Source organism: Condylostylus longicornis, unplaced genomic scaffold (assembly GCF_029603195.1).
Source record: "Condylostylus longicornis isolate FDR11 unplaced genomic scaffold, ASM2960319v2 ptg000004l, whole genome shotgun sequence".
NCBI classification, from domain to species: domain Eukaryota; kingdom Metazoa; phylum Arthropoda; class Insecta; order Diptera; family Dolichopodidae; genus Condylostylus; species Condylostylus longicornis.
The window spans coordinates 13,550,419-13,561,294 of record NW_026577973.1 but is presented as its reverse complement, the minus strand read 5'-3'; the positions used below and the strand labels follow the sequence as shown (position 1 = coordinate 13,561,294).

The 10,876-nt window shown below is 24.5% G+C and overlaps 2 protein-coding genes across 4 annotated transcripts; one reads left to right on the top strand and one right to left on the bottom strand.

Annotated features, from left to right (window-relative positions):
* Positions 1 to 501: 501 nt before the first annotated feature.
* Positions 502 to 2,435, bottom strand: LOC129609926 (uncharacterized). Its single transcript, XM_055522218.1, has one exon. The coding sequence runs from the start codon at positions 1,955 to 1,957 to the stop codon at positions 821 to 823; it is 1,137 nt and encodes a 378-aa protein (XP_055378193.1). The 5' UTR covers positions 1,958 to 2,435; the 3' UTR covers positions 502 to 820.
* Positions 2,436 to 3,494: 1,059 nt separating this feature from the next.
* Positions 3,495 to 10,758, top strand: LOC129610137 (tyrosine-protein kinase Shark-like). Of its 3 annotated transcripts, none has more exons than XM_055522530.1 (5): positions 3,495 to 3,870; positions 6,754 to 6,859; positions 7,725 to 7,804; positions 7,885 to 8,313; positions 8,800 to 10,758. In XM_055522530.1, exons 2-5 carry the CDS (start codon positions 6,778 to 6,780, stop codon positions 10,522 to 10,524), a joined length of 2,316 nt encoding a protein of 771 aa, XP_055378505.1. In that variant the 5' UTR covers positions 3,495 to 3,870; positions 6,754 to 6,777; the 3' UTR covers positions 10,525 to 10,758. The 3 variants fall into 3 exon arrangements, with proteins under 3 accessions (XP_055378505.1, XP_055378513.1, XP_055378523.1); XM_055522538.1 differs by lacking the exon at positions 3,495 to 3,870 and adding an exon at positions 6,418 to 6,436; XM_055522548.1 differs by lacking the exon at positions 3,495 to 3,870 and adding an exon at positions 6,556 to 6,624.
* The last annotated feature ends 118 nt before the right edge of the window (positions 10,759 to 10,876 follow it).

Genomic DNA, 10,876 nt, shown 5'->3' with positions numbered 1-10,876 from the left:
GGAAGTACAATCCCTTTCTTTGTACTTTTTATTAAAATATTACAGAAACGAATGAAAGTTACCCGCGAAAAAAAAAATCCGCGTTTTTAAACGGATATTAAATATTAATTTTATTTTTGTTAAATCAGTAGAAAAATTTGAAGAGTAGAAATTGAAACAAAATTGAAATTAAATTAAGTGTAAAACTTCGAGGATAAAAAATTTCAAATTTAATAAAATAAGTGTATATGTGTGCGATTTTATCTTTTTATATGAGAACAAAGCTTACATGTTGGCTTTAACTAAACAAGAAAAAATTTCTTTTTAGTAAAAGAATATAACTTTTTGAGTACACGTCTACTATGTTAGCACATTACTAGTCTTTAAATAAATTTTGTTAAATGAGTTTAAAAGTCGATTTATATTTAATAATTCCAAGACGACTTCAGTAAGTTTTGTCGCTTACACAAAGGTAACTCAATAAGAAAATGTAGTTTTAGTTATAAGTACTTTATTAAATTTTAAAATTGGCAAAACTCATTTAATTTCCATCGCCCTTAAACTTTTTTCTACCTTGTTTGAGGGCGATTCTACCTGTACATTCCTAATAATTGCTCCAATAAATTTAATAAAAATCTAGAAAATAAATTATAAATGGTTTTTGATAATTTTATTACTTTTTATGAAACACATTCTTGTAGATAATTTATTATTACCTTTTATGAACTACACTTTTTTTTATTAATTATTAAATGTGACTATACTTATATTTCTTTTATACTCTTAATTTATTTTCTAAAACTTCAGTTCCTAGTCAATACATTTATAGTTACTACATAATTTAAATATTACTTTCAAATTTTATTCCATTATCACCAACAACAGTTTCTATATAACCATACTGTTTTTCATTTAATGTTTGGCAAAGTAATTTAAAATTTTCGCTTGCTTTATAATCATGTGGCAAAACAATTATAGCAAAACCACCTCCACCTGCGCCTGTTAATTTGCAACTAAAGCCGTGTTGAGATGCAATTTCAAAAATTTCTTCCAAACTTTTATGTGAAACCCCTATTGCTCGCAATAGGTTATTGTTAATTGTAACAAATCTTTCAATACAATTAAATTTTTCATAATCTGTGGCTGTATAGTTTTCATAAATGGGAACGGCTGCTTTAACTATTTCTCCCATAGCGCACAAAATGTGATCAATAACATTTGGCAAATCTTGTTTTAATTCACTTACTTGTTGTACCAATTTCGCCGTACTACGGCTCACATTGGTATCAATTAGTAATATGGGTAATTTTTCCTTCATATTTATTACTTCTGTTCCTTCACCAGGCGAAAACTTAATTATATTCCCAAATGCACATACCGTGTTGTCAACTCCAGACGGTTTACCATGCATAACTTTCTCCGATAAAAACGCATATCGACTAGCTTCTGAATGAATATCTATCAAATCTTCTGATTTACTTAAAAATTTGATAAATTTTAGAAGACAGGCAGATAAGCAAACACCAAAAGATGCAGAACTTCCCAAACCAGCTCCAATTTTTATGTCGGATTTTATTTCTATATCAAAACCGAATTCGAGTTCATCCAATTTTCTGTCTAATAAAATAGAAGTTAATAAGAAAAATGTTGCAACTATTGAATTTGCTTTTTGAAACTCCAACTTTCTATCCTTGGTATGAACTTCCACAAAGCATTTTACTGCATATAAAATTTCCTCTTCGGTAACATTATGGCCCTTTGAAACTTCGCTGTAAAATTTCTGAAATTCACATAATTGCAAAGTAAAATTCAAATCAATGTTACTATAATTTAAATTAATTTCATTGGTCTCGTTGATTTCTAAAGAGGCTTTGGCACGAATTCCGATAGCTGCAGCTAGTGCGGGTTTCTTATACACCACAGAGTGCTCTCCGTGAAGAATCACTTTCCCTGGACACGACACAGTAATGTTAAACATTGTAATATAAGTGAAAGTTTAACTTTAAGTGAATCTTATAAAATACATAAATTGCAGTAGTGGAAGTATGTGCATAATTATTATGTTATGAATAATTGAACAGGAACGAAAATGTAAATAAAGTAAAGGTAAACAAAAGGTCATGTCAAAATATTTATATTATGCTTTGAAATCCATTTAAACTCCATATGCTTTGAAAAACATATATAACCCAACAAACACATGTGATCTTTTGAACTAAATAACCAGTGCTTTCACACTTATTCAATGCATTTTCTGCTATACAATATTCTTAAAATAAAATTTTAAATTTACACAAAATAATAGTTTTCAATAATAAATTAACTGTGTTCACAAAAACTGACTAATGTTGTATTTCGTTAAAGATATTGTTAAAGTATTACATTATTTTTTTTTTTTTAAAACCAATATAAAAAAAAATTTACTTTTCCAACGTGCACAAAAAAAAAGCATTAAAGTGAAACTATTAAACTCAACTAAATTATAATCGATAAAAATTTTAATATTTCATTGTAAATATTTGACATATCTATACCATTACGTCGTAAAATAGAACATGCGCATTTGATAAATGAATTAGGTACATAATATTGTTGGTGTAGAAAAATGTCAGTAAACAAATTTATATATTCATGTAAATGGGCGCATAAAATAATAAATTTTTTAACATAAAAATAATTTAAAATTTTTTGAAAATATATTATAATTTTATAAATTATACTATAGATAGTATATATATATTCAAAATAAGTTTTGATAGTGTTTAGTATACAAATTTTTTAAATATAAGTAACCGTAAGGTAACAAAAAGGATTTTTAGTGCTACATTTTCTAAAAAAAAGGTATAAACAAAAATAAAGATAAAAAGTGTCGGCAAAATATAAAAAAAACTGTTTATTATATGGTATTACAAATATATAAATAGTCCTAAATTTATAATTACTTAGATATTTTACCAAATCGTCAAAAAAAGAACTAGTTTAATTTATAATTGTATAAGATTTAGGAATTTCTTCGAATATTAGTATCTACGTGTTGCATATATTTACCTTACTTTATAATGATTACTGATTATTGAATATTTGCTTATGCTTCTTTACTATGTTTACTGACTAGCTTAAAATACAAACGTATTTTCTATAATATTACAGAATATAAAAATGAAAGAATGCTTTATATTATTATGTTTTCATGGTTTTATCATCAATTCAAATTAATTTTATTTTTCAGTAATATAATATAAACTAAAGTAATATTTTTATTTGAAACGCAATATATTTTTATTGTATTCCATGTTAAGTTAGCTATGTTATTAACGTCAAAACATCGTGTTCATTTAAAAATTTCATAAGAGTGTTAGTAAAAGAAGCCACAAAATTGCACAAAAATTTTTTTTACCCTATTTTGGTAGTTCTGATGAAAAATTTATGTAGTTTAGCTTATTATAAATTCAACGAAGAGTTTATGTAGTTTTTCTTATCAAAAATTTTTAATAACTTGTCTTACTTACCAGTCACCATGGTCAAATAAATGCAATGCCGTACAATAAAATATAATATGAGGATCAATTTCTACTTCAATTATCTGTCAAAATGTTTATTGGGATATTTTTGACGATCGACAGCTGATTACTCTTTTGACATCTCGGAATTTAGTAATTAAAATATATTTCCATTAAACATTTTTAAGTGTTTGTGATTAATTTTTACTCTTATAATAAACAAAATTTGCAAAAACTGAAAATATATTTAAATATTTTGATTGTGTTATCATAATTTTAAAAAAATAAATATTTAATTTTTAAATTGTAAAATTTAATTTTTATAAAATCGAGTTTATTATTTTGCATTTCTGCAAAAAATTGTAACTAACATATTCTTATTGGTATAAGGGTAAGTAAGATATCAAATTTATATTTCCATAAAATAGTATTTGAGTTGTAGATATCATAGTTTTCATTAGCGAGATAAATTATAATAAAATAAATTTCTGAACTAAATCCATTCATCATAAACTTCACCATTGGAGTTTAAGATGAATGGAAAAAGGAAATTTGCAAAGCTTCAAGGTCGCTTTTAATTCTAGACTAAAATATTGGTTTAGTTAAGCACACACTAATTTGTAACAAAAAACCAATATTATGTACATACATACATACATATATTCATTCATATTATATAAAACCGCTTTATTTAAAATAATCAAACTATTCTTATTAGTCATTGCTTTTGACTTTGTTTATTTTACATCAATTTTTATTTAGAAATTCGGAAAGATTTTGTAGTTTGTGTGAAAGTACGAATAATATATGTACATACGTACGTACTTGTATTTTTGAAAAAAAAAAATTGTTTTGAGTACATGTATATACATAGGTATCTACTATCAATTATAATAATTATATGTATATTGCAAAAGATTTGTAAAGAAAGACATAAAATCGAGAAGAATGGATAATGAATCATTAACTAACATTATCGTAAGAAAAAATTCCTGTTATCGAACTTAAACTCAAAAATAATTAAATTATAATTAAAATTCATGAATTTTTTTATTAGTCCACTAACAATTATTTATTCAATATATTTTTTAATTCAAATAACTTATGTATGTATAAAAGCTGAATAGGAAGTAAGCATATGTTTAATTGATTATGTATTAAAAATTTATATTGTGTTTTGTTTCATATTCATTTTAATCTATATTATTAAATTGTTATTATATAGTAATATCTGTATGTATATAAAGTAATATTGTTTTTAACATACTACAGCATTCTCATATAGGTATGTACATAAGATTATCGTATATAAACGTTACTCTATATTGGTAAACAAACATAATAACATTATGTAAAATGTGTTTGGGCAAATTATTATTACGTATAAAACTTAAATCGTATAGCTATTCTAAATGTGTTATAATGTCAATTTTTGAATGAAATTAATTTAGAAAAAGCAAATAATGATGACATTAAAAAGCTAAAAATAAAATGACTAATAGTTTACATTTTTTGAATTAAAAAATTTTGTAGTTTGTATTACTATACGAGTTTCATTTATGTATGTATGTACCTACCTAGCTAGGTATTATATTAAATTAACACAATATTTTGTTTTTTTATCTTGATGTCTCGTGTGCAATATATATGTAGGTAGGTAACTATTTATATTTACCGGCTTGATAACTGATTCATTTTCTTACTAAATAATTATTAAATAAATATTATGTTGTTAATTAAATACTATGTGGGCTCGCTTTAGAATTTAAATTCCCACATCTATAGAGTATATACATATTATATACTTATAAAACCTCTTCACACTTCAAAAAAAAATTTTTTTTAAGTAAATATTTCAGTACCTACCAATATTTTAGTAAAATAAAATTATCAACTTGCTATAATTCTACAATGTAAAGCATTGTATTATTATTTTAGCCCTAATGTTACATCTATGATTTCTTTATCTAGTGTAAATCTTATAAGATACCATGTATATATTGAGTTATTTATTAAGGTAACAAGTATTTGCATTAAATGCTCATATTTATTTGGTTTCAAAACTTGAAAACTTTCATTATCAAAATCTTGAACCCTAGTATAAAAAATTTATGCATTCAGACAGAGTGTACTACATTATTTAGTATATTATAATTCCAAATTTATATTTTAAAAAGCAACATAGGTTTGTACAAGTCATACCTTCTTGATTTAAAAAGTGTTTTCGTACTACAGACTTATTTCAAATATAGATTATTTGATATTCAATACTAGAAGTATTTTATTGCAAAAAAAATTGTAGCCTTTCGGTAGTGTTTGTAGACTTGTTTATCTTTAAAAAACTTTATAAGGCTCTGTTTATGAGACGAGCAATTTTAAAAATATAACAAGCAAATGTATAACTAAAAGCACTAGGATAATACCATTTTATTGAATAAATATACAATGTGGTCATACTAGTACAAAGAGTCATTTGCAAATTGCAATTTTTTAATCGCAAAAGAATTTTTTTAAACCCTCCTTTTTTCTTGTTTTGTAATTTTAATTGGGTATCTGCGGAAGTTCAAATTATAAAAATAAAACAATTCCAAAATTAAAAATAGTTCAAAACAAAAATGCGACAAAAATACATAAATATATTAATTAATAAAAAACATGAATAAAAAGAATAGTATTTCATTTTAAAATTTATACATACCGTTCTAATATTTCAGAAAACTACAAGGGGTTTGTAACTGCAAAGTATCAATTATATTGAAAAGAAAGTAGAAAAGTTCCATAGTTTGCTTTTAGAATAGATAAGATGTGATGAGAAAAAAAAATACCGGAACCATATCATTAGTTTCAATTCACATTGAGCTGTAAATAAATTAGTGGAAATTTCCTAAAATGATAGAAAAAATATAAAGAGCAAGCGATTATATAGATAGACATGCATAATAGATATATAAGTTGAGGTTTGACCATATATTGAATATACAAGAAAAGTAAAACATTCTATTCCTTTCAAAATTAAGATTTTTTAGCTGGAAATACTGCACTTAATAATTAATTTTTTAGCTGGAAATACTGCAATCACTCACATATTATTCATTTTTTTATAATTATTTCATTTGAGTATTTTATATATTATGATAGTATTAATGTACGAAAATGTTATAAACGCTTATTTTTATAGTTTCTTTAAATATTTATTAATATTTAATGAAACAAATTAAAATATAATATTTAAATAAAATTAGAATAAAATAATTTTTTTATATTATGTTTTCAGGGGTGAAATATAGTAACATGTACCATGATTAAATATTACAATGAAAAATCAAATTGGTATCATAATATATCATTACAGGAAGAGGCTGAAAAACTTTTAAAATCAGGTAAATATTTATTAAACATTATTATGTTTTAATAATCAAAGGAATTGATTTGCAGATTTTTTTTCAATATTTAAATAAATTTTCCTGAGTGATTTTAACTTAAATTAATGTTTTCAAAAATGGGAAAGAAGACATTTTTAAAACCTTAACGAAAACATGAAAAATATTGTTAGTTATCAAATTTCATTTTTAATCACATTTCGAATTTAGTCACACTCATCGGGCCTAAAATTGAAATTATTAACGCATATTGAATTTTGTATTACTATTAAAACAAAGAGCTTGTCATGATTACTTAAACAAAGCATTTTATTTAATTATATAAAATTAAACACATATGTAAATTAGTAATATAAAATTAAAAATTCAAGTAAATATAGAAAGTTTTATTGCAAAAATTTCACAGATATCAAGAATTTTTAATTTTTAAATTAATTTCAAATCTATTTACTTATAAAACTTTAATGCCCTTACTGAATACAATATATGGGAAATATTTCTACAATTGAAATATAAATTTTCTGTATTCTAAAAATTATAAAAGTATAATATTGTGCATTATTAAATTTGAAAAATCAAAATTTATGAATCATTTGAATTAAAATTTTGTAGTAGTATCTTCTTACTACAGTTTTAAAATAAATTTTTATAAATTCAATATTATTATGAATGCATAATAATTATACGTAACATATCACATTACTTAATTTTTAATTCGGTTAACAAATTTAGTTCAAGGTAATAAAGAAGCACTATGAAAATTCAGCATTTTGTGTAATTTTACCAATACGACTAATAAAACTTACTTTTAATTGTTTTTTAAAATTAATTGAAAAAAAAAATAAATAATTATGTATTCTTACAGATGATTCGGAAAACGGATCTTTTTTGATAATGCCAAATTCATTGCAGAATGGTGATTTAATTCTTTCTGTTTTATATGAGGTAAAAACATTCTAAACTTTTTTTACTTCTTATTTGCATTTTATATAATTTATTAAATTTAATTAAAATTTAATTCGCAGAATGAAGTTTCACATTATCAAATACATAAAAATCAAAATAATGAAGATCCATTTTATTCAATAAATGGAGCAAAAATATTTCACGGAGTCGATACAATTGTTGATTATTATTCTGACTCCAAAAATATTACCAAAAACGCAATAATTACTCATTTACGGGAACCAATAAAGGGTGAATTGCCGCCAAAAGATATTTTGTGCCATGGTCGTACAAATTTATTACATAAAGCCATAGTTGAAAACGATGAAAAACGTATTTTGGAATTGTTAAAGGAAGAAGAACGTAATATTAATGCTCGTGATCAAGATGATTTAACAGCGGTTCATTTAGCTTGTTTGTATGAGTGCAATGAGAAAATTTTCAAATGTATATTAAAAGCTGGTGCCAAAATTGAATGTAAAGATGCTTCAGGAAATACACCATTACATGTGAGTTATATTTAATCATATTTTAGTAATTTTTTCTATTCCAGAATTATTGTTTTCCTTCTTTGTTTTGCGAACTTTATACTGGAGAGCACAACATAAATTTTGCGTTTTATCTAAAAAATATGAAAACTTTAATATATTTATTCTCTTTATTTAACCGATTTCTTATCATAATATACATTTGCAATAATTGTGTTTTTTGTTGTAGTTTTCATTACTTATAAATACATAAACAATTTTTTATGTATTAAAAAATCGTTACTCATTAGTTTTTTTATTATTCAGTTGCAAAACTTTTTTTATTGCGAAAGCATTGTATTTTATTCTATTCGATTGTGGGAACTGTTTTTCGCGTTAATATACATGCATGTTTTCTTTTTAGTACAAATAGAATTTATATATTATTAAATTCATATAATATATATGAATTTTCAATTAAAATTTATTATAAAATTAATTTTACTTGCTTTATTTGAATTTTCTTAGTATGCATGTCGAACTAAATCATCAGGATTTATCAAAGCTTTAATAGATTCAAATGTAAATACAATTCATATGAGGAATCCAGAAACTGGTTGTGTGCCACTACATGATGCTGCGAAATTTGGTAACATGAAAGCAATTCAGATGCTTTTAAAAGCTGGTGCAACAACTATGCCAAGAACGAAATTAGTACAATTTCCATTAGATTTAGCGATTGAAGCCGGTCACTTTGAAATCGCTGAATATTTAAAGAGATACTCAGTAGAACCAGCTAAAACTAAAAGAATACATTGGTATCATGGAACTTTGGATAGACAGGAAGCTAATAAACTAGTTCAGGAGTATGAAAATAATTTAAGAGAAAAATTAATGAAAAAAAAGAAAATAAAAAAAAGTGATAAAAATCAAATATATGCTAATATTGAATCTATCAATGAAGAAAATGAAAAGGAAAATTTAGCCGAATCGTTACATTCTACGAACAATGATGATCCATTAAAATATTCAACCGAAGGGGTGTTTTTAATAAGACAATCTGCGAGATCAGGATATGCTCTAAGTTTGTGGTCAGACAACCAAGTAAAACATTTTATTATTTCCGAATCCATACAGCATTTTTATTTAGATGAGGGACCTTATTTCTTATCACTAGAACATTTAGTGCAACATTATTCTGCTTTTTCTGACGGTCTACCAGTCAATCTTAGATTTCCAGTACCTCCCAAAACGAAACCGCCTTTGCCAGCATTTTCCACAATGCCAAAATCAGAAAAAAAGCGTTCTCAAACAAAATCTTTAAATGTCGAAACACTACCAGAGCTTCCAGAAAAAACTTCTTCAAAAACTCCGCTTCGATATTTTTCACATCCAGGTGACGATGCTCTAAAGCGTGTTGGTGGTTTATTTGAAAGAAGTCCAACACCATCTTCATCATCAGGTAATTCGTCAAATAATCAAATAGATTGTGAACTAGGGGAAGACAAAAATGATTCAGAAAAAAATAGTCCACGCGATAATTCGATATTTGCCAGTTTAAGATTTTCCAAAACTTCTCCAAAAAAGAATTTTATTATAGATGGAATGAGGAGCTTACGAAAATCTAAAAATAAATCACCATTGAAATTTTCTTTATCTGAGGATAAACCATCATGTAAACCGCGTTCAATATTTCACGACGTCGACGACTTAATACGACAACAACAACTGAATGATCCAGAATTTAATATAAGGTCAGCTAAAGATTTAATGAAAAACCTTTGTTTTCAAGTTAGTTTTGTCGATCCTATTTATAAAGTACCAACAAATAATCGTGCTATAACTTCAGTCGACAATGTTGAATGTGTAAATGATATTTGTGAAAAAGTTAATATAGATGATAATACCACGCTTTATGAATCAGTAGAAGAAATTAAGTCCGTCGAAGATGGTGATAAATATATAGATGATACTGATTGTGATCACGAAGGCGATAAAATCACAGACAAAGAAAATAATGAGAACGGAAGTATTAAGGATAATAGCGCCGTATTATCTTGTGAATTATTATTTAATAACCGCTATGATATTGAAGTAGTTTCATCAAATATTAAAAATGAACCAGTTGGTTTGAATAGAAATAGTTTGGAAAGTACAGATAGTAATAGTAGTTTTGATATTAAAAGTGATACGAATTCGGTAATAGTAGCAAGTGAAAAAAACGATTTTAATAATATTACAACGAATAACTAAAAGAAGAAAGAAACGGAAGATAAAAGGTCAATAAAACTTAGATTTAAATAACAAAATTCATTAATAATATTTTTGCACAAAATAATAACACTAAGAAAGCATTTTTTTAAAATATGCAATAGCAGATTAATTTTAATAAAATGTTCAAAATTTAATTTGTACTAAAATTCAAAATTTGCCAACTATTTATTTAGTTTCATTTTTTGTGATTTAGTTTTGTTATTAAGAAATAAATTTCACATACAATCTAGTTCAAAATTTAATTGTTATATATTTTTAAGAAATTGTAGATATTAATTTGATGTTTATTTTTTTTTTTTGTTAATTATGTGAACAAAAAATTTAAATATAT